The sequence below is a fragment of the Myotis yumanensis genome, unplaced genomic scaffold, assembly GCF_028538775.1.
Source record: "Myotis yumanensis isolate MYYU_CA2020_CCGP unplaced genomic scaffold, mMyoYum1.0.hap1 SCAF_2, whole genome shotgun sequence".
NCBI classification, from domain to species: Eukaryota; Metazoa; Chordata; class Mammalia; order Chiroptera; family Vespertilionidae; genus Myotis; species Myotis yumanensis.
In genome coordinates this window covers 63,258,888-63,282,105 of record NW_027223753.1, presented here as the reverse complement: position 1 = coordinate 63,282,105, position 23,218 = coordinate 63,258,888, and the positions used below count along the sequence as shown (strand labels likewise).

The 23,218-nt window shown below is 46.8% G+C and overlaps 1 protein-coding gene across 2 annotated transcripts in view; it reads left to right on the top strand.

Moving 5' to 3' along the window:
* LPAR3 (lysophosphatidic acid receptor 3) overlaps positions 1 to 23,218 on the top strand; it is an 85,948-nt gene that overhangs the window by 22,295 nt on the left and 40,435 nt on the right. For both annotated transcript variants that reach the window (XM_070403395.1, XM_070403394.1), the window contains exon 2: positions 2,339 to 3,101. In XM_070403395.1, coding sequence (XP_070259496.1) covers positions 2,360 to 3,101 — 742 coding nt within the window. In that variant the 5' untranslated portion in view covers positions 2,339 to 2,359. The remainder of the gene's footprint in view (positions 1 to 2,338; positions 3,102 to 23,218) is intronic.

Below are 23,218 nucleotides of genomic sequence, written 5' to 3'. Positions count from 1 at the left end.
GTTGTTTTATTGGTTTTTTTTTTTTTGGTAGTATTATATTTCCAACATCTTCCTGACATATTAATCTTGACGTTGCTGATGAATTACTCAAAGATATAATTTAAAATTAGAAATGTGTTTCTCTTAGGTATTTAGAACATAGAGCAAAATAAAATATATTATTTTTTATTAGTGAAAGGACACATATTAATTGCATCATTAAAACTTCTCATGTGTGTTTTTTATTGTTTGTCTTGAATTTCTATATACTTTCAACATCGTTGAAAGCTGAATTTTCTCCTTGGATATTTAATTTTATAGATTAGTATCGTCTACTCAACTCTTATATGCTGCTAGTAGAATTAGAAACACAATCTGTCTCAAGGACAGTTTGACAATATGTATCAGAAACCTTTAAATAAATCTATGTAAATTACTTCAACTTGAAATCTATGGATTAATCTTAAGGAAATAATTGGCCAAGTATGTAAAGATTAATGCACAAGAATGTAACCTTGCTTATGAAAGCAACATATTAGAAACAACCTAAGTGTCCAGCATTTAGGGATCAGTTAAATAAAGTGTGGTGTATTCATAAACTGAATATTAGGAAGCTATTAAAATGATCAAATATATCTATACTTTTAATTTTAGAAAATTATCACAATAAAATGTAGATATATTGGCCTGTTGTATGGAGTTATCTGATATTGACAATTAAATACTGGTGAATCCTGCGAAAGAGAGTAATTTTTGTTTTGTCATTGTTAAAATTGAGTCCCCTTCCTTGTAATGGAAAGGCACTAGAACTATTTGTCTCTTGAGACCACTCTCAGTTTATTTATTTTAAGCATATAAAGTCATATTCTTACCTTCCATTTGCTATGGCAGAGAGGCATGTGTCCAATTCATTTAAAGGTATCATATGTCATTAAAATGTAAATAAAAAGAAGACTGCCTAAGATACATTTCTGTTTTGTAGTATTGTAAACTGATATCTGATATGCTTGTCCTGATTCTGTATGTGGTATGGGATTACAGAATTTATAAGATCCTTAAAAGCTGGGCATTTCCATTAAGCTTTTCCTGTTAGAGCCACTTCATTTCCAGCAGTGAACTGCTCAGGGCCTGAGCCTCCTGGATCTCCCGCAAATACATTGCAGCCCCATTCTTTGTGAGGGAGCCCATGGTTATTCTCTTCAGACGCTAGATTTCCTGACCTTCAACCCCGGTCTTCTTTGATAGAAACTTACATGGCTATACCCAGACCCTTGTGAGACAGAACATCCGGTCTTCCCACCGTGGATAGGAGGATGGGCAATCAATCTTAGAGCCTGTGCCCAGACCCTTCTTGGCCAAAAGCCCTCACTTTTGGGGTCCAAGAGATCTTGGAGCTGAGATTAGTATCTTCCCTATCTGCCTAATACCCCAATTTGGGGTCTACTTTCAGACGCATGTCCTGAGGATTTGCCCTTGCTTGGCAGTTATGTTCTCACATCCTTGGACTTCTGTCCAAACTCCAGATCTCAGTCTTGCCCATGAAGGCCTGCCCTCCCACCACCTACAGTGTTGAAGAGAGCCCAGGGAAGGAAACTGACTCAAAGCGATTGAGTTGGAAAATCCAGTAAACAAATTCGCATTGGTACAATTTGGACTAGGAGAATATGAAAGAAGTAAACAACAAGGTAAGGAAGGAGTATTGAGACCAGTCTCTAGCCTGTACCACATGCTTGTCAAGTGAGTGTTGTCATTGTACTTGAAACCAAGAGATGGCAAAAGCAAGATCAGGAGTGGAATCAGAGTGGTGGAAAATTGAACTCTTGGGGAAGCCACTTGGTCATGTGAAAAGTAACTCAACACCCGTTATCTTGGCAAGAATGTGCCTGCCATTGCCAACCTGCCTTTGATTAATGAACAGAACCCATAAATAAGAAATGAGCTGGAAACTGCCAGGAGAAAGCATTAATATGCTGTACTGCAATCATTGCCAGGACAGAGTGGATATTGCAGGGCTCAGAATATTTGACTTACTGCTGCCTCCATGATCATTTATTCATTGATCTATTCAGCCAGCATTCAGCAGAGACCTGTCTTGAGGCAGCCAGGGAATATAAGTTCTGGGGTTATAATGGTGACATTTCCACTCCTTCACTGAGCTTGCACCTCACCTGGGAAACAGACAACAATGACCCATGCAAGATTAACACTTTGATAGGAGGTCAGGGTTAGGGTCTGGAGCAAGGGACATTTACTGAGATTGGAAGGATTGAGAGGAGCTGGCCAGACAAGGGGCAAGGGGTGGTTTATTGATTGATTTTGCAAAGAGTGATATTTGTTTCTTCTTTAAATTTCTTTCTAGGATGTTCAGTTCTTCTCCACAATGAATGAGTGTCACTATGATAAGCAGATGGACTTTTTTTATAACAGAAGCAACACCGACACCGACACCTCCGATGACTGGACAGGAACGAAGCTTGTGATCCTTCTATGTGTTGGCACATTTTTCTGCCTGTTTATTTTCTTTTCTAATTCTCTGGTCATCGCAGCGGTGATTAAAAACAGAAAGTTTCATTTCCCCTTCTACTACCTGTTGGCTAACCTGGCTGCTGCAGATTTCTTTGCTGGAATTGCCTATGTATTCCTGATGTTCCACACTGGCCCCGTGTCAAGAACTTTGACCGTCAACCGCTGGCTTCTCCGCCAGGGGCTTCTGGACACTAGCTTGACTGCCTCCCTGACCAATTTGCTGGTGATTGCCGTGGAGAGGCACATGTCAATCATGAGGATGCGGGTCCACAGCAACCTGACCAAAAAGAGGGTGACGTTGCTCATTTTGTTTGTCTGGGCCATTGCCATCTTTATGGGGGCGGTCCCCACACTGGGCTGGAATTGCCTCTGTGACATCTCTACCTGCTCTTCCCTGGCCCCCATTTACAGCAGGAGTTACCTCATTTTCTGGACTGTGTCCAACCTCGTGGCCTTCTTCATCATGGTCGTGGTGTACCTGCGGATCTACATGTACGTCAAGAGGAAAACCAACGTCTTGTCCCCACATACCAGTGGCTCCATCAGCCGCCGGAGGACCCCCATGAAGCTAATGAAGACAGTGATGACTGTCTTAGGTAAGAGGAGCCCGGGGAATCATTCTTCCCATTCATTCAGCACATATTTATTGAGTATCTACTGTATATAAGGCACTTACTAGGTAGTAGGAATGCAGCAGTGAACAAGAACAGATATAAATCTCCACCTGCCTCCAGCTTATACACTAGTAGGGGAAGACAAAAATGAGTATTCTGATAGGGAGAAATAAAATAATTTTATAACAATTTTAAAATAACATTTATAAAATAAGAGGTTGATGAATCTTATTGGGAAAATTAAAGCAGGGGAGGGAGACGGGGAGTGCTAAGCAGGTGTAGTTTGCAATTTCAAAAAGCACTGTGAGGACCAGCTTCTCTAGAGCAGCGGTTCTCAACCTGTGGGTCGCGACCCCTTTGGGGGTCAAACGACCCTTTCACAGGGGTCGCCTAAGACCATCGGAAAACACATATATAATTACATATTGTTTTTGTGATTAATCACTATGTTTTAATTATGTTCAATTTGTAACAATGAAAATACATCCTGCATATCAGATATTTACATGACGATTCATAACAGTAGCAAAATTACAGTTATGAAGTAGCAACGAAAATAATTTTGTGGTTTGAGGGGTCACCACAACATGAGGAACTGTATGAAAGGGTCGCGGCATTAGGAAGGTTGAGAACCACTGATCTAGAGGATGACTTTTGAGCAGGGACGTGAAGGTGTTGAGGGAGCCAAGCTCATGGATGGGGAAGGGCGTTCTAAGCAGAAGATGCAATAAGCACAGGGGCCTGAACAGAAGGAGGCCAGCGTGGCTGGAGTGGCGTGAACTGGGGAGAGTAGGAGGAGATTAGGTCAGAGGCCTGAGGGTAGGATGGGGCAACTCAGATTATTTAGGACTATGCCATGATCCTACTTAGGTTTTAATGGCCTCTCTCTGGCTGCTGTTTTGAGAAAATGCTACAGTGGGGCCAGGGCAAAAGCAAGAGAATGTCTTACGAGGGTGCTTTAGTACTCAGGAGGGATGATAGTGCTGGGGACCAGAGGGCAGATTGGAGGTGATGAGGTCTGGTCAGATTCTGGATGTTTCTAAAGATAGAGTTGATAGGATTTGCTGACTGGTAAGGGATGAAGGAAGTGAGAAGAGGAGGGGAAGGTGGGGAGTGTTATTTACTGAGGTGGGGAAGACAGAAGAGGAGGAGACTGGGGGCAAAGTCAGGAGTTTGGTTTTGGACAAACGAAGTTAAGGATCTGTTAGACATCTCAGTGGAGTCACTGAGTAGGCAGTGGGATGTATGAATCGGGAGTTCAGGATTAGGCATGGGCTGGAGATCTATATTTGAGAGTCACTGAGGAAAGAAATGCTATTTTAAACCACAAGACTGGATGGAGATGAGAAGAGGACCCAGGAATGAGCCTCAGGACACTCCAATGTGAGGAGGAGGGGAGGCAGGGGACAGCCAGCGAAGGAGCCCCAGAGGAGTAGCCAGAAATCCCGGGAGAATCTGGTGGCCCAGAAGCTAAGAGCAGGAAGCCCTGGAGGATAGGCAGTATCCGCAGTGGAGTCCTCCTGAGACATGGAGTCTGATGAGCTTACGGGGTTTAGCAAAGCGGTTGTATTATAGTGACCGTGAGAAGACTGAATTATTGTAGCCACGAGCCTGATCAGAGCAAAATGAAGAAGGAAATGGAGGGGAGGATTTAGGACAACTTCTGAGAAGTTTGCTTTGACCTGTGAGCCCTGTACCATGAAGTCACATTCAGTGCAAAGAATGTTCCCTTCATTTTGTTTTTTCTATGGCAGATGGCTGTTGTCCCCCAATTCCAGTCCTGGGTTACAGGTAGAATTTGGGATGTGTGGGCAGACACCTTTGTGGTTTCCCAGGCCTTGTATTTGAAGTTTGGAGGCCTTTCCTCACCATGGCTGCAGCAAGGGGGACTGTTAGTGAGAGACCCAGGAGTACGGTCAAGTCCCAATGTAAAGGAATTAAAAAATGAGTTCTCAGGAAACCATCCACATTAGAGGAAACAGGGTGTCTGCAGTGTGGTGTGGAAACCATCATCATGTCTCTATGTCCTAAAACTGCTAGTAAGATTTACAGATCAGCAGACACACAACGTGATTGTTAAAATAATTTCCAACTCAGGATTTATTTTTGTTAACTAGTATTTATTTATTGGTATATTTATTATTACTTTTGTTAATCCTCACCCAAGGATATTTTTCCATTGATTTTTAGAGAGAGTGGAAAGGAGAGGGAGAGACAGAGAGAAACATTGATGTGAGAGAGAGACATCAGTTGGTTGCCTCCGGCATGCACCCTGACCAGGCCGGGGAACCTGCACTCAAGGTATGTGCCTTTGACTGGATTCGAACCTGGGACCCTTCAGTCCATGGGCCGACACTCTATCCACTGAGCCAAACCGGGTAGGGCTTAGTTAACTAATATTTATGTAGTGTTTCATACGTGTCAAACATTGTCCTAAGTATTTTACATGTATGAACTGAATGCTCATGGCAACCTCATGAGGTAGGTACTACCATTACCCCATTTTCCAGATGAGGAAACTAAGCAGAGAGTTCAAGCAGTATGCCCAGGGCCATTTGGCTGTTACTAGTGGAACCAAGACTGGCCAGGTGGCCTTTGGAGTCCACATGTTTAGCACACACTCTGCAACTACTTTTGGCTGTTTGGACTTTTTACCTCTCTCATCTTTGTCCTGTCTTCCGCTTTGACCACCTCCTCCTTCTTTGAGTGCCTTCACAAGAACATAGACAAGAAAAAGAAAAGAAGGGGTCGGTTCATCAATGGTTCCGCTCTTGAGCGAGAGAGGATATTTTTGGTAAAGAGTAAAGTTTGTTATTTACTGGCAGTGTGAATGGACTCTGCTGCTTTCCCTGCTTCACTTACAAACATAATCGTTTGCTTGGCTATGTGTCTTGAGCAATTACCTGCCCGATTAAGGAGAAAACTTAACTTTTTCAGTATATGATATTCACGTGCAGCATGAGATAGAAGAAACTTCTATAAGCCTACGTGGAGAGAGTAGGACTCTTTGTGATGTGGTCATGGTCACGAGGTTTGGTTTCGTAGGTAACTTTGTCTGGACCATAAGGAAGAGTTTAAAATAAAGCAGCCGTGTGGTTTTGGTAGGTGCGGTATTGGATAAAGGAAGCACTGGAATAAACAGTGAAATTGCCCAGCGGGATAAGAGAAGTCGTGACATTGAGATGGCACAACATCAGGGAATTGGTTGATGAGAGGAAGACAGTTTGGTGCTGACTTGGGGAAGTTCTTCAGTGGTGAGACTGAGGGATCTGCTGGAAGACAGGAAGTCTGGGGACCAGGGAAGTGAAACTGAAGAGCTAGGTGGTCTGAGGTTTTGAGCTGGTTTCTTTGGGTAACAGAAGATTTGTTTGGGGTTTGAACCCCAACTCTGTCATTTTCTACAAAGGTGATCTGAAGCACGTTAGCTCACCTTTTTTGGTTAAATTTTCTCATCTGAGGTGGAACAGATAATCTTTAAGTTCTTTCAATGTTATAAAATTCAATGATCCTATTATAACCAAAGGTCACCAAAGCTGATGCAGAGTTCTGTGGATTGATTGTGTATCAAGCACAGAGTCTTCTTCCGTGAGAGCATCTACCATAGCGTCCGCTCAGGGAGGAAGCTGCTCAGTTGCTCTGTCTGATACCTGAAAAAATTCAGTTGCCTGAGACAAGTGTCTCCCATGTGATAGTATATCAGAAAAATCAACAGTGCTGGCATTTACCATTATGGTTGTCACTTATGCTGAGTATATGGAAATTAATAACTTAATGCTTCTTTCTATAATGATTACCTGATTTAAATAGCTTCATAGTAAAATACTAAACCTTTCTATTTACTCCTTGCTATGTATATTGTAAGAAAGGTTAATTTAAGATTAAATTTTCTTATAAACACACCTTTTAAGTATTAGAAAGTCAATCAATGCCTATTAACTGTTTGTTAAACAGCACCTAAGAGGCAAAAGGTTGCATGAATTCAGTGAGCTGAATCTCATTTCAGAGAAGGGGGAAGGGATGGACAGGCCTATAGAATTTGGGGAGACTTCTTAGAGTGCTTGGGATGTGATCTGGAAAAATAAATGGAGTTTGTATGGGCAGGAAGGAAAAACATTCTAAGTAGGAGAAACAGTATAATCAAAAGTGTGACGGGTAGCAACATCTAAAGCTTTTGCAGTACCACAAGGAAAGCCCTTAGGAGCACAGATGCATGTTGTGGTACAAGGGGAAATAGTTCAGCTGTGAGCTGGGAAAGTTTAGTTGGCCATCCTTTTGGAAGGAGAGAGGTAGACCAGAAGACTTGTGTGTTTCTCTCCAGCTTTAGGATTCTGGTTGGACACAAAGGCATGCAGAGCTGGATAGGGAGCAGATTCTTTCCTCATTGAGGGAGGTGCAAGCGTGAGGATGGTGCTGTGAATTTTAAACCTGTGCATGATTGGAAAGGCATCTAGTCATCGTGTTCCCATTTCAGCAGCCCTGAGGCAGAATGCTTGCTCACTTGTGGGTTATGAAGTGTGATGGGCCCTTTACATGAAAGAAGTTGTTTATTGAATGTTCTCATCGCAAAGGCATTGGGGACATAGGATCTTACTTTCCACAGGGCACCAAGGCCCTGCCCAAGAGAGAGTCCTGTGTTTTGGAATTCTGCTTGTCAACATGCTAATCATCTGTAGCAACCAAACACACAAGGAATCCCCCGTGGAAAGCTCTCGTGTACCATCAGCACAGCACCAAGTGAACTGAGCAAACGGGTGATTTGTTTCCCAGAAAATGGGCTGGACTTGCTTCTATTTTGCAATGGCTTGAAATGCAAAAGAAAAGTTGAAGGGATTCGTGAATTACATTTTGAAATCTTCCATGAACCTTCCTGTCTCTTAGGGTGGTGTTTTTCAAACTGTAGGTTGTGAACCACTGTCAAGTAATGAAATCAGTTTGGAGATTGTAACTGACACTGTTTTACAATGTGTGTGTGTGTGTGTGTGTGTGTGTGTGTGTGTGTGTGAGATGGATTTGGTATAAAATGTATTTCTTACTATGCGTTATAGTCAAGAACGTCTAAAAAGTCAAGGTTTTAGGGTCAAGGTTTCTTTTTTGGCCAATAAAGAACTGAACTCTTTTATAATATGAGAAACATTACAGGTAAGGGGCTTTCAAAAGATCTGTGGTAATTGAAAGACAGAGCTAGACGCTTTTCTTCTCATTCCTCCCTCCCACCTCTCCACTTAGATCAATACTCACTCCTGTTTGCCTTCTCTCAGGGGAGAGAAGAAGGAGGTAAGGTGGTGGTAACAGAAGAAATAATATTCGGAGTTCTCATGCTGGGAAATTAGTATGATAAGGAGCCTTGCTAGAGCACTCCTAACAATCATACATGACATTTCTGTAACATGGTGTCCCTTTCAGTGTTTTAAGGCATTGTTCTCATCAAGTCTCACAGAAATCCTGCAAGGGAAGTGGGGATGATGTTATCCTGTCTTGCTGCCACTCCCCTAGATGCACCCTGTACTCAGCCGTAATTAATTATTTACAGTTCCTCGTTTTGCATCCCTAAGCCTTTGCACTTGCTGGAATACCTCTCCTCTGGTTCTGCCTGGGAAACTCCCATTCATCTGTAAGACTCAGCTCCAGGGCCTGTCTTCTCTGAATCTTTCCTTGCCCTGCCTCGGTAAATCTGATGGCTCCCTCCTTCGGACTTCGGGCCACCTGTGTGTTGTCTATACCGTAATCAATGCACTTCATTGTTTACCTGCCTTTATTTTTAACTAGAATGTGTGTTCTTTGAAGTCAGGAACTGTACCTTATCTTTGCATCTCTAACATGCAGCGCGCTGTCTGTAACACGCTTGCTGAGATTATAATAAATAAGGAAGTCGAGGTTTAGGGGGGGGTATGTGGCTTTTCAAAAGCTGGAACTATAAGTAGGACCCAGGTTTCCTCACATGCAGCCGGGCCGTTGGTTCGCTCTGGCTCTGACATGACCTGCCTGTGAGGTCACTGGGCTGGGGAGTGAGGGGGCTTCTCACTTTATAACATGGGAGACAGGTCTCAGAAGACCACATGAGAGTGCTACACGGGGAAGAGGAAAACAAATGAACATTTCTGAATGCCTACCTCAAGGAGGTCTGCATGTGACATGCTTTCAGGATTTTATCTCACTTAATTCTCATAGCAACTCTGCCGATCTGTTTTATAGACGGGGAAACTCAGGTATAAAGCATCTTGCCCGTAGACTCTGACTGGTACAAATAATTATCGGTAATACTCATTGTGGGCTCTATGTGGCTCTGAGCATTTTACATGTTCTATTTCATTTCATCTTCATGACAGCCCAAGGAGGAAGGTTCTGTTATTATTACCAGATGAGGAAACTGAGGCCCAGAGGGGTTCGGTGTCTTGCCCAAGATTAGAAGAAAGCAGAGATTGGAGTCCCAGCAGATTGGCCCCAGGACCCCACTCTTCAAGGTTAGTTAGCAGCCTCTTGTAAGTGACGGGGCTGGAGCAGCATTGAGCCAGGTAATGAGGTGTAGAGCCTGTATGTCCCTTGATTCTTAGTTAAGGTTATTTCTGTAGAGTCACTTGATTGCTCAAGGTTTAGCTCACTCTTGATTGGTTTCAGAGATGTTACAGCATGGTAGTAACGGTCATGACATTATATCCCAGGACGGACAGCTCTAGTCTTCAAACCGTATGTTCATTGAAGTAAATGTCGAGGGGAGGGGCCCTGGAGTAGGGTGGGAACCAGGTTTAAATTCTGGCCTTGCCACTTCCAGGTTGTGTGACGCTGAACAATGTGCCTGCCCGCTTCCCCCTCCGTTAGATGGGGATGACAGCAGTACCTCTGGCATGGCCAGGTTTTGAGGGTACAGTGAGATAATAAGCACAAAGTACCTAGTGTGGTGCTTGGCACACAGTAAGTACTAAGCCACTCACATAATAAGCAGTAAGTGCTAAGGAAAGGAAGCTACTCTTAGGCCTTCGTTTGACCCTGAAGAGCCTTGCCCAGGATTCAAGCAGCGTGTCCTTTCCCCCAGGTAATGTCACAGGCACTGTAGGGATGGGGACTAGAGACCTCCTGGTGGCGCCATCATGGTGGCAGGTTTTGTAAAGTGGACAAGTAGCCTGGAGAAAGCTAACTGGGTGTGCTTTGCAGAGGCTACCAGACAGCTGGCGAATGGCACCAGCTTGGTTCCAGGGGACCAGGGCCAACATGTGGTCACCACCACCCCTACCCCCAGTGAAATTCTGTTAAAGATTCCACTTTTGCAACATTTATGAATGAAAAATTATAAGCGAGACCCTGACAATCAAGTGTTAGCTTAATAAAAATCTCATAACACAGCACTAACACCTGTGTGTAGATCGACACGACAGTCCTCATAAGACACTGTCCTCATCTTACTGATGCCTCCTAGCAGGGTGCCTCGTTAGGTACTATTACCATCCCTACTAGGATTGGAAATTTAACCTTTGTCAGAACAGAATGGGGTCCAGAACCCAGACCTTTTATACTTAAGTTTCTGTTTCTGAACTTCATCAATGAACTGTCCTTGCTCCATTTAAAAAAAGGGGGGCACCCACACATGCACCCACACATGCACACGTGCACACACATGCAGAAACCAGGAGTCAAAAGACGCTAACCAGAGCCCCTGGGAATTCTGAACATTTGCTTTCAGCCTTTGTGGACTTACAGTGGCTTCCGTATCACAGAAGCCTGCTCTCAGTGTTTGCTGCCTTGCATGCCTTAGCAATCAGATATCTGTTAAAAAAAAAAAAAAAAAAGTGAAAGCTTTGCCTTAAGAAGTGCTGAGTGAGGCGATCAGCTTGTTGGCACACAGGAGCTGTCTTGTTGCTGTGCAGTCATGTCAGAATGCCTCATTCTTTTCACAGTCAAGCCGCCCAGGCACCAATCCTGAGTACACTGAGTCCAGGGTGTTCATACTTTTGTCTTGAAACAGCAAATCAAGGATCACCTTTGTGTGCTTCCGGACATAGCAGCGGGGACGAGGGCCTTGAGGGAGAGAGGCATTTATTCCAGGGCAAACTGTGAATGAGAGAGTGCAAACATAACCTCCTCCCAATTGCTGCTCCTTGCGATTCTGCTTGACAGACCCCTCCATTCTGAGGGGGAGGGTGGTGATTGAGAAACCTCAGTGTCTGCTGTTAGAGGGAAGACAGCTTCAAATTAAAAAAAAAACAAAACCCACTGTTGCCCGCCACCACATCCCACCTTTTCAGATTGTCTCCACTTGTTGACAACTCCCACCCCCACGGGTGTAGTTCTGTCCCAGCCTCTCATCTGCTGCCTGTGGCCCTTTATCTCATGCTTGGCTGTTGGTTCTTTTTCCTGCTTCGCGGTTGCAGATGCCTCCCTGTGAGTCACTCCCGGTGCAGAAGTCATTTTTCCAAATCGCCATCCTTGTTTCCAGCGTAATCACTGCTCTGCTTTCTTCCTTCCATTTCCTCCACACGCCCCTTCAGTCCTGCTCCTCTCGGTCCACTCCAATCACATGTCCTCCTCCAGAACGTTCTTTCTAGCTTTTCTTCTTTTTAGAAACTTGAAACGCTCCTCTTCAGCTGGGACAAACAATGATTGAATATTGCCTGGGTGCAGGGTAAAGAAACACTTCTCAAATTCATTCTCCCCCTGAAAAAAAATAATTGATAGGTATAATTGTATATATTTAAAGTGTACAGCATGATGATTTGATATACATGTACATTGTGGAATGATTACCAAGATTAAGACAATTAAACATCCATCATCTACTATAGTTAATTCTGTTTATTTTGTTGTTGCTTTTGGGGTGAGAATACTTACTATGTACTCTCAGCAACTTGCAGGTAAACAGTACCGTATTATTAACCATGCTCATCATGTCCTACATTAGATCCTCAGAATTTATAACTGAAATGTTGTGCCCCTTGACCTACATCTCCCATTTCCCCTCCCCGCAACCCTGACCACCACCACTCTACTCTGCATTTAGCAACTCCCACCTTCCTCTCAACCTATCAGTATCCTCAAGCTCCTACAGGGGTCTTCATTCCATTTCTTTGAAATTGGCTTCTTTCTTTGCTTTGAACTCCACATATAAGAGATAGCATACAGTGTTTGTCTTTCTCTGCCTTGTCACTTAGCAGAGAAGTTCCATTACCCAGCGACGACCAACCCTGCTGCCAACACCCAGGCTCCTGGGAGGCTTAAGGGAATGCCTTCTCCTAGAACCTCCATTTCTGCCAAAAGGAGAATGGGATTATTACCTGTCACACCTCCAGGCTAACACCCGGAATAGCCTGGTGTGTACTGACCCCTTGGTAGAATTTTATCAAATCCGTGCTAATATTGTTTGTACTTAGAAAATGTCCACTGGGGACTGTGCATCTAGTGTGTAGCTAAAGCACACAGGTTGGGTGGGAATAGGGCGTAAAGGGTGTTTACTGGAATCCCAGCCTGTCACAGACCCAGGGATCTACAGAGAAGCTGGGAGAAAGGGCAGGCGAACCCGTAGTATTGGTTGGGGACACCACAGGTGACCAGCCCTTCCCCCTGCTCTGAGAGTTGTCCCTCTGGTCCAGCCACCCGCTCTCCCTCCCCACCAGATGGTTATTATGAATGCAGAGTGTGAGGAGGAAGGATCCCGTTACCTTGAAGAATCAATAGCTGTTGAGAGATTTGCCCAAGGTCACCTTGTAAGTCATTGCTAGTGTGTGGCCAGAGCTCTGGTCTTCCTAGTTCCTGCTCCTTCTAGTGGCTGTCCCTTCTAGCCTGGTGCAGTGCACCTGGCCTCGGACGCCTGCGTGACAGTGGTACACAACAGGGGTTGTTTGTTTCCATCGAGTCAGACTTTACTGCCCACCAGTGGGACTGTTTTAGCCTTGATGTTTTCAGAACAAGAAGAGATTTCTGCTTTTTGTACTTATTCATCATAAACATTTATGGAGTACCTACCAGGTTTTAGGCAGTATACAAACTGAAGATGCGGCCTCTGCCCCGAAGGCTCTGCATCTGTGCTCGCTCTGATGTTTTACGGTTCTCCGGAGACGACCGAGGTCTATGAGTCAGTGGTTGGCTCATGTGCGAGACAGATTACTCAGAGGCAGATCTGCTCCATGTGGCCTTTCGTATCTACAACTTATAAGGGATCCTTTTTATAGGCTTATCTGAGGAAATAGGCAACTTACCAAAAAGAAAAGATAACAAAGAAATACACACAAGCGTCAAGTTGTAGGCATCGGGGATGGCACCAGGTGTTAGGCCCATGGAGTCGGACTGGCAATGGGTTCCGCAACCTTGGTACTTGACTTCCCGCTGGGAAAGAAGTCAGAGCCAAGACCCAAACAAGAGAGCATTTATTTGGTACGTCGCAGAGGTAGAAAAAGTAATTCCTAGAATAAATGGGCTTAGGAAACAACTTATAGAGGTAAAGGGAGGGCCCTTGGAGCTTGGGAGTGAGGAAGCCAATGGTAATGCCCAGGGCAGGGAGAGAGAGAAGGAAGGGGAAGGGGGAGGGGAAGGGGAAGGGGAAGGGGAAGGGGAAGGGGGAGGGGAAGGGGAAGGGGAAGACACAGGTATGCTCCCCATGGGGAGGGCTACTGGGTTCTCCATCCCAAGGGTATTAAGGGGGGAGATTTTAGGGGAGGTCCCAGGGGAAGAGCTCAATAGAATATTCAGCAATTTTCCAGGTGTGTCCTTTCAGGGTTGTGGTCTCCCCGGATTGATTGGTTGGCCAAGGAAGGGGGTCATTATTCAAGGCAGGTGGTCCTGAGGTCAACCATGGATGGGGTCGCTGGCCTGATTTTGCTGCTTTTCTGGGCCTGGAGCTGAAATACAACTGAGGCCCAGATATTATCTCTGGGGAGGAAAAGGTCAGGGAGTCCAAACGTCAAGATCAGCCATATGCTAGGGGAGGAAAAGTCACCCTGGGGTCAGGGTCCCACCCTTCAATTGTCCATTGGTAGACACCTGGGGCTTTCCATCCTGGTGACCCTGGCCCATCGTCCTTGCTCTGCTCATGTCTGTCTCACTGCCTATCACAAAGTGAGGGGAGTCCAGGCAAAAAGTGCTGTGGATTTTTTGAGGCTTCCTTGAAGAGGCAGGATTGAGCCAGATCTTAGTATGACAAATGCAGAGAAGAGGGCATGCAGATAGGAGGGGCAGGGTGGGAGACAGGCATGCACGTAGCTAGGGAGACCTAAGGCCAGGAATGCAAAGCAGGGACAGGGCAGACTGGCTTCTGGAATAAGGCGTTTGCATAATGCAATGTGGTTTGAGAGGCATTCTGGAGTCAGAGAATAGAAGGCCTTGAATCCTAAGATTGTGTGGACTTTATTGTCAAACACCTGCAGAGAGCAGGTGGACATCTTGTGTTTGTGAATTGGGCCTTAGGTGGGTATGATGCAAAACAACAAAATAAACAGAATTAACTACGTGAGGTGTTGGATGTGTTAATTATCTTAACACATTCCTTTCTTTTGGTGCGACCAGCTGAAGCATCTTCCTAAAAAGGGTGGCACATGTGACTAACTGGATAGATTCAATTTTTGTTAAAACGTTATGCAGGCCAAATTCAATAGGTCGGTGGCCAGTCTTCAGCCCACAGCTAATTGCCTTATCTGGCAGTGGAGAGCATCTGTAGGATCTTGGGGGTACTGGTGGGTTGAGGGGAAGGTGGGAGTTGCTTAGATGCAGAGCAGAGTTTTAGAAAGATGGGGGAGAGAGAGATCGTGATGGGGACTGCTGGGAGTGGCCCAGGGCTCTGTGGGTTGTAGGTGGCTGAAGTGCCAGAGAGAGGCAGAGCTGGCCAATCATAGCAGGCACTGCAGGAAGGTACATGTGTGAGCAACAGGCTGAGTCTACACAGAGAGGGGGAGCAGCAGGAAGCCCAGAAGGAGCTGTGGGGAGCAGGACAGTGGGTGGGTGTGAGCTTGTGGAACTCGGGCAGGAGGCAGAGATGGAATAAACAGCTGACTAAGGTCCCAGAAACCTGGAAGCAGGGAGCAGGTCTCCACCCTGAAGCAGGTCTCCACCTTGGAAACTAAGATGCCTTTTTAAAAAAATAAATATTTTTGTTGACTTTGGAGAGGGAGAGAGAGATGGAAACATCAATAGAGAGCAAGAATCATCGATAGGCTGCCTCCTGCACAGCCCGCATTGGGGACTGAGCCTGCAACCGGGCATGTGCCCTGATTGGGAATCGAACTGGGACCTCCTGGTTCATAGGTTGATGCTCAATCACTGAGCCATGGCAGCCGGGCCTAAGATTCTTTAAAGCCTTTGAACTTTGCCCTTTCTCACCTCCCAGCTGAGGTCACCTTCCTGCTTCCTTCTAACCAAGAACATCGGAGTCATCTGGCATGAATGTCCCTTCACCAGCTTAGCCAGCCTGAACAGGCCCTGTCCCTCCCTTTACTAAAGTAGCTTTCTAGTAAAGCTACTTCCCGCCTCCCCAGGAGCCTTTTCTCATCCCTATCTTTGCTCTCCTGTATATTTGACTATTAAAAAATATAGCCCCTGCCCTAACCAGTTTGGCTCAGTGGATAGAGCGTTGACCTTCGGACTGAAGGGTCCTAGGCTTGATTTTGATCAAGGGCACGTACCTCCATTAAAGGCTCCAGGGTGCATGTAGGAGGTAACCAATCAATGTTTCTCTCACATCGATATTTCTCTCTATCTTTCCCTCTCTCTTCCACTTTCTCTAAAAATCAATGGCAAACTACTCTCAGGTGAGGATTAAAATAAAAAAAGATGTTGAAAACAAATAGATAAATAATAAAATAATTAAAAAATATACAAATATTTATAGCCCCTGACCTTCCCTTCCCTTTCTAACTGCTCTGTCTCTCTCCTTCCCTTTATTATCCTGTTAATACCTGAAACCGTGGTGGGCAAGCTGCCACCACCGAGACTGTGCTGAGGAAGCAGAGCCCTCCTGGTTGCCGAATTTAGTGACCTGGCTTGACTTCCCTGTGGCGCAGCTGCCTGCTTCCTGCTACAGTTTGACGGTCTCTTCCCCCTTCTGTTCCTTCTCTATCTGTTGGCCAGTCTCTCCCATCTCTGGCCATCCCTGAGCTGCCCTTTGCTCCTTTGACTCCCCATGCTCTCTGGGGAGGTGGTCGTACTCACCCCTGTGGTGCGGACCAGCGCCTCTGTGTGAGTGCCTCCCAGAGCAGCGTCCCCATCCTCAGCCTCCCTCTTGAGGTCCAGATCTCTGTTTCCAACTGCCTGTTGCACACACACACCTGGACGTCCTGCAGGCACTGCAACCTTCATCTTCCCCTATGCACCTGCTCCATGTGTTGTATTGGATTTCTGCAGAGCAGGTCCCATCTGCCTCGTCTTCCAAGACAGAATGGTTGGCAGGTCTCTCTCTCTCTCTCTCTCTCTCTTTCTCCCCCCCCCCCCCCCCCCCCACACACACACATCCAGTTACTGAACAAGTCTGCTGGAGTGGTGTCTCAGATGCTACCACCTCCCTTAGACAAAGGCTCGCCATTCTGTTGCTTACCACTGTCTCTGTCTGCATTCCTCTCTGGTGTTACCTGCCCCCGGCCTTCTTCCATACCACCAGCTGAACCATCTTCCGAAAAAGCACAGTTAACACTGACTAATCTTTTCTTGGCTCCTCCTGCATACGAGATAAAGCCCAGATTCCTTAGCTGGTTTTCAAGGCCTTTTCACAGTTCTGTTCCCAGCCTTCTTTTCCAAACACTTCCCTTCCCACACAGCCCATGCTTTCGTCATGCCAAGCTCTCACCATTCTGCCCGTGACAGGTGTGCAGGGATGGCTTGATGCTCCTCTTGTTTTTTCTTAGCATGAATGGGGAACTCCTATCCATCTTTCAGGATCCTTCCCTGAGATGTTTTCTGACTCCCTCAGGCAGCATTGATTATCCAGTGCTTCTGTAGCACCCTCTATATATGCATACAGAAATTTAGCTCATTTTATTATAATTTATTCACTAAACCCTCATATCTCTTGTCAGGGACAGGACTGTGTCTCTTCATCTCCACAGTGCCTGGCGTACAGCAAGTACTCAAAAGTGTTTACATAGTGAACTAGCAAACACATTCACTGGGTGGGTCCCGGGGCAGGAACATCACAGCTGCCCCAGCCTCTGTCCTTGTCCTGATCATGACCACAGGGTTGCTTCCACGGCCACTCAGGACCCTTCTCACTAACCCGGTAGTGTCACAACATGATTCGCTTCCTGGGATGCAGGACTCCTATGTCCTGGTTCTCACCAATGGACTTCTTTGATCCGGGGCGAGTTTGAAGAAAGTACCAGGTAATCCTGGGACTGGAGTTGACTTGGTGAGTGACTCTAAGGCATAAAAGATTTTTATTTTATTTTATTTCTTTGGGGACTAGAGGTTGAGGGATCGCTGGAAAGTTCCTGGTGATTATTATGTTTTTAAATCCCTCTTTCACAGGTTAGCTGGTTACTTGGGAGGTGGTTCCATCAGGGCTGCTGACAGGACTGAGCCTCATGAAAAAAAAAAAAAAAAGGCAGGAAAAAAGTGCCACTAAAGATACTAAGATACAAGTTCTTTACTTTCTTCTGCATATCTTCTCTGCTCACACCCGGGCTCTGTTGTGCCATCAGGCCACACTTACACAAAACAAGTTCAAAGATAAAATTACTGAGGCTGTCAAAACAGCCACAGCAGAGCTCTAAGCCAAGTGCAGGGCCCTGTGTGACCGGAGAGGCCACACACACACCGAGGCCGGCTGTGCTGCTCACTGCACCCCCTCGGCCTTGCCCAGCCCCGGATCAGGTTACCATGATGCAGGGCACTTTGGGGGACTTAGGTCCCATCCAGTTCACTCCCCCAGGGTGATACGAGCCAGCCGGGTGCGTTGTCTCAGGATTGAGCTCCTCTACCTTGAGAGGGATTTTCTTAGGGCCTCCTTGTCTTCTCCAGGGCGGGGCCTGTTTCCAGGGCGAGGTTCCTTATCCCCAGATGAGCGCCAGCAGGAGGTAGATTGAGGCTGTGCAGCTGAGACAGTCCCGGGGCTCCCACTTGCAGCCCATACAAACTGGGTTCACCAGGAGTCAGGGAATGGTCCCTACTCTGGGTCTGTTCTGAGCCTGCTTATCGGGGCCAGGACGGGGCTCACGCAATACAGTGTTATATCCAGACTGGCTGTAAACTGGCTGGGCTCACCTCAAGCACCCCACAGAGGGGCCTCGTAGGAAAGAGCAGGACTTTCCGTGTGACTTGACCAGCTCCTGCCTTGGGAGGCCAGTGTTTTCCTCCCAGGACGTGTCCCAGCTCCTGGCTCCTGGGCTCCGTATGGTTAGCCCGAGGCTCTGTTGCAGGCTCCGGGCTCCAGAGGAGTGACACTGAGTTTATTTGTGAGGGTTCAGACACTGGAAAAGCAAAGTTCCTGCAACCTGCACAGCCCCTTGTATGTCTCGGGACACACAGCAAACTTAGGGACGCGGTCTCAGAGTGGAGTCAGTGTCCTCTTCCCGGGCCCGGGGACCATGAGGACGCCAAGGTGGCCAGCAGCCCGAGTTGTTCTGGGTGCAAACTGAATCCTGTGCAGCTTAGACGCTAAAACTGTGGCTCTTCAGTAGCGCGGGACGGACCCTCAGAAGGACATAGAGGTGGTCCTAGAAGAGGTTAGTGTTCATTTCTGGGGCGGTAACTGGACTCTTCTCCATTTGTTCTAACTTGGAGGAGAAATGTTTCTGCTTTGAGGCTCCTTGCTGTTAGGGGAGGGGAGCACTGGCGGGACCTGGAGAATCGTCAGGCTTCCTGGTCTTCTTTGCTGGGTTCTGTACAACGAGGGATCGTGCCGACCGGACTCCGGGAGCCTCTCTGAATGTGGTCCCCAGGGACAATGCCGAGAACTGCCTGCTGGATCCTGGACTTCTGTCATCTGGGAAGGGACCGTGGCTAGCCTGAGGCCCCACAGGGACAGTCTGGGAGTTCTTAAATGGAAGGCTTTCTTGGATTCCCTTCAGCTCAGGAATGGGGTAACAAGGAGAGTTCTCTGCTGGAGCGGGGGGCAGGGCGGGGGGGGGGTGGGGGGCGGAATCAGGTCTAGGCCTGCCCCATAGGGAAACTCAATGGCAGGCTCCACCTGAGGGGCCTCACTGATGGTGGGGTGGACGGGCCGTGGTCTTTAGGATCTGGCAAAGAAGGATGGAACCTCTAAACTGAGGAGTTTGCTGGGGCCTGCAGCCCCTCTGAAGCCCTTAGGGTTAGGCTCTGGGACCTGGGGGTTTAAGGACAGCCTCAGGAGGCTGCAGGGCCTCAGGAGAGAGCAGCCTTCCTGGATCATATGGAGACTGGCTTCACTAGGCACCGATGTGCAGAGAGCACAGCCGAGCGGGGGGCATGGGGCTCACCAGCCAGAGGCAGCCTTGGACAGTGGGAAAGCGAGTGGACTAGGGCCCGAGGGTTCTGCAAGAGAGGCCGTAAGGTCCCTTAAAGACTTACTAGAGCACTGATGCATGTCTTTATATTGATCAGTCAGGGGGCAGTAGGCTGAGAGCTTCTCCCACGCTGGGCATGAAAGGTTAGATGTAAAGCTCACCGCACTCATATCTCCAGACGAGGTACATTCTCTACCACCCTGGGCTCCTCCCGAGTTTCCCAGAAAGCTCTCTGAGCTTTCCCTAGGCGTGTGAGGTCATCCCCTCACCTCTCACAAATGGCCCCTGGGATCTGGGGCCTACTTAGGTGGAGCTTCCCTAACACCTGCAGACGAGGAAAGGGCCACAAAGTGATGGCAGGACCTGCATTGAAGCTTAAGGACGTAGTACATGTGGGGCTGCCCCATTCGGATGGGGAGCACTTGTCCCCTCGAGCTGCCCCTGTCTGAGCTCTGCAGCAGATGGAAGGCTGGGCGGCTGGCGGGCTGGGCCAGGGCTGCTGGAGGGCACACTGCAGGGAAGGAACTGGCTGGATCTGGGCAGTGCACAAAGGCCCGTGCCTGCTGGTGCAGGCAGAGCTGGGGGAGTGCCATGGGCACATCAGTATAAAGGGTGGATCCTGGGGGACAGCACAGCAGCATGGGCCCCAGAATAATGCCTAAGGGCCACCCAAGAAGGGTTGGGGTCCAGGCAGGACAACAGATGCCACTTCCTCCAACAACCAGGAGCCGCAGGCCCCCTTGGGATGAGCAGGAAGTCAGGGTCAGGGGAGCCTGGCTGCAGATGGTGGGAACCTGGGTACTGACCTGGGCCAGGCTGGGGATCAGGATGGGTGGATACATCCTCTGAAGGGCCCGCAGGTGCCTGAGAGAGTGACAGGAGCTGGGAAAGGCCCAGCCCCAGCAGACCAGAGTATCCAGCAGGTTACCATGGAGACATAATTAGAGGGTGAAGATGTAGTAGACACCAGTGTCAGGGCTAAACTGAGGCTTGGGGTTCCTCAGGTTCCTCCTGACCACAGATGGGCTCTTGTTGGCTCCAAGGGCTTGGTGGAGGGCTGCGGAAAAAGACCCAGACGGTTACTTGTAGGAATGTGGTCTCAGGAGGTGGTGTGGTGCTTTGTGTCAAGATCCTCCGGGCAGCATTTTGAGCATGTGCACAAGTTCTCTCCCGTCCTGTACACACAGACCAGATTCTAAATCAGGGGACTGCTGGTCAAACCCTCGAGTGTCTATTTTGAAGAAATTACTTAGGTATTCCGAATATCCTCATCCATGCAGAAACCCTTGAGGGGCAAGAGTTACTGTGAAAACAGTGAGAACGGGAAAGAAAGATGGATTTTAAAAACATTAAAATGGCCCAGCCTGTGTGGCCCTGTGGTTGAGTGTTGACCTATGAACCAGCAGGTCACGGTTCAATTCCTGGTCAGGGCACATGCCCGGGTTGTGGGCTCCATCCCCAGTAGGGGGCGTGCTGGAGGCAGCCTATCAATGATTCTCTTTTATCATTGATGTTTCTCTCTCTCCCTCTCCCTTCCTCTCTGAAATCAATAAAAATGTATTAAAAATAATAAAAAATATAAGACATTAAAATGATAGACGCCTCAGGAGGTGGAGACACATTGGGCAAGAGGGGAGCAGCAAAGGATGCATCCAGCTGGCTTCAGAGTTTTACATTTGAGTAACTGAAAGAAGAAAGAAAATGGTCGTTTAGAAATGAAAGTTCATTGAAATAGAGAGGCCCCAGGTGGGATCTCTGCTATTCGTAGAGAACAGAAGCCATCATTTCTTTAAAACCTTTGGAAAATCCTCTCCAAATCCTGTCTCTAGGAAAGTAAACCACCGGGTAGCCCCTCAAAACTCTCAGCACGTTGAAACTGCATACTTGCATATCAGGGCCCATCTATTTAGTACATTTGCACTTTTTTGCTTGTCTATCACAGAGAGACTTCGCACATTTTTGTCATTGCCTTGTTCTGTTAGTTATTAGGAATAAACTATTTTGTTAGGTTGGAATGAGCCAGTTTGAATTTGTTTCACATCTCATTTGTGCTGACACCAATGATCCCTTTGTGGGTAATGAAAACAATTTAATGGTGTGGTCTGAAGGAGAAAACAGTATTACTCAAACTATTAACGCCAGGGGACTTCTCACCGACCTCGCACAATGACCCACAAACTGTGCTTCCAATATTATTGCACTCTTGAGGAAGCAGGGAATGAAATCTTGCCCCAAAATATGTTAGAGAATGCTTCCTATGGAAAAGTCATTAAGAGAGAAGGCAGAGAGATATACGTCGCTATAAACGAGAGGGGAGAAGGGACTTCTAAAATTAACCCAATGGCAAGGTGTATAGTTTTGAGCCGCACGTCTGCAGCACCAGTGTGTCTGAATGGGGCCCGGGAGCCTGTGGGTGTAGCATCTGGGAAATAAAAATTGCATGGGGACTGGAACTTTCAAAGAAGTGCAGATTAGGCCCATCATTTCTAACTTTAAAGCTCCACGTTGGGTGAACTTTTTTGAGTTAGGGACTGGAGCATCTCATTTATCTTTAGATTGCACAGAGCACTGTACGTGGTTGGGTTCAAGAAATGTTTATTGAACTGAATTATCTAAGCAGAGAAGTCTTTAGAAGACAGCCTTTTATTGCTGTGAAACATCCCTGGATGACACTCCCAAGGAAGAGAGAATAATAATCATTCTTTAAGAAATAACATCTAGGGCAGTGGTTCTCAACCTTCTGGCCCTTTAAATACAGTTCCTCATGTTGTGACCCAACCATAACATTATTTTCGTTGCTACTTCATCACTGTAATGTTGCTACTGTTATGAATCATAATGTAAATATCTGATATGCAGGATGGTCTTAGGCGACCCCTGTGAAAGGGTCGTTCGACCGCCAAAGGGGTCGAGACCTACAGGTTGAGAACCCCTGATCTAGGGGCAGGGTAATGGGTAGTTGCCTACTGTTTCAGCTTTCAAATGCCTTTTCCACACTTAGGAAAATTTATCTGGGAAGTGTTTTTGATCATTTTTTATGATCAATAAACTTACTAGCTTGTTTATTTTCTTACTAGACCCCCTGGTGCTGGAAAATTAATAGAACTTTGTAACGTTGGGCTAAAATGTGCTTGCTTGAAGCTGGGGGAAGTGGAGCCCGCCTGCCTTATTTGGAAAGGGGCCCTCTTATTTGAAGCTTTGGTAAGAGTAGTAACTTCTAGCCAAAACCGGTTTGGCTCAGTGGATAGAGCGTCGGCCTGCGGACTGAAAGGTCCCAGGTTCGATTCCGGTCAAGGGCATGTACCTGGGTTGCGGGCACATCCCCAGTGGGGAGTGTGCAGGAGGCAGCTGATCGATGTTTCTCTCTCATCGATGTTTCTAACTCTCTATCTCTCTCCCTTCCTCTCTGTAAAAAATCAATAACATATATTAAAAAAAAAAAAAAAAAGTAGTAACTTCTAGGATTGTGGCTATGTGGAACGGATAGAACACGTTGTCCGGCCCTCGTGTTTGTACACCTTGTTTGTCGATAACAGTAGCATCGCTGTAACAAGCGCACCTTTAGGAATTCCCGGTGGATAAAGTCTCCCTTTCCGCTGTTTGGTGCAGTGAATCACTGCCTCTGCTTTCCACGAGGCTCAGATTTCCTCCAAGTAAAGACATGTTCGTTTCATCAAAGCTAATGCATTTTCATATTTTTTTAAAAAAATC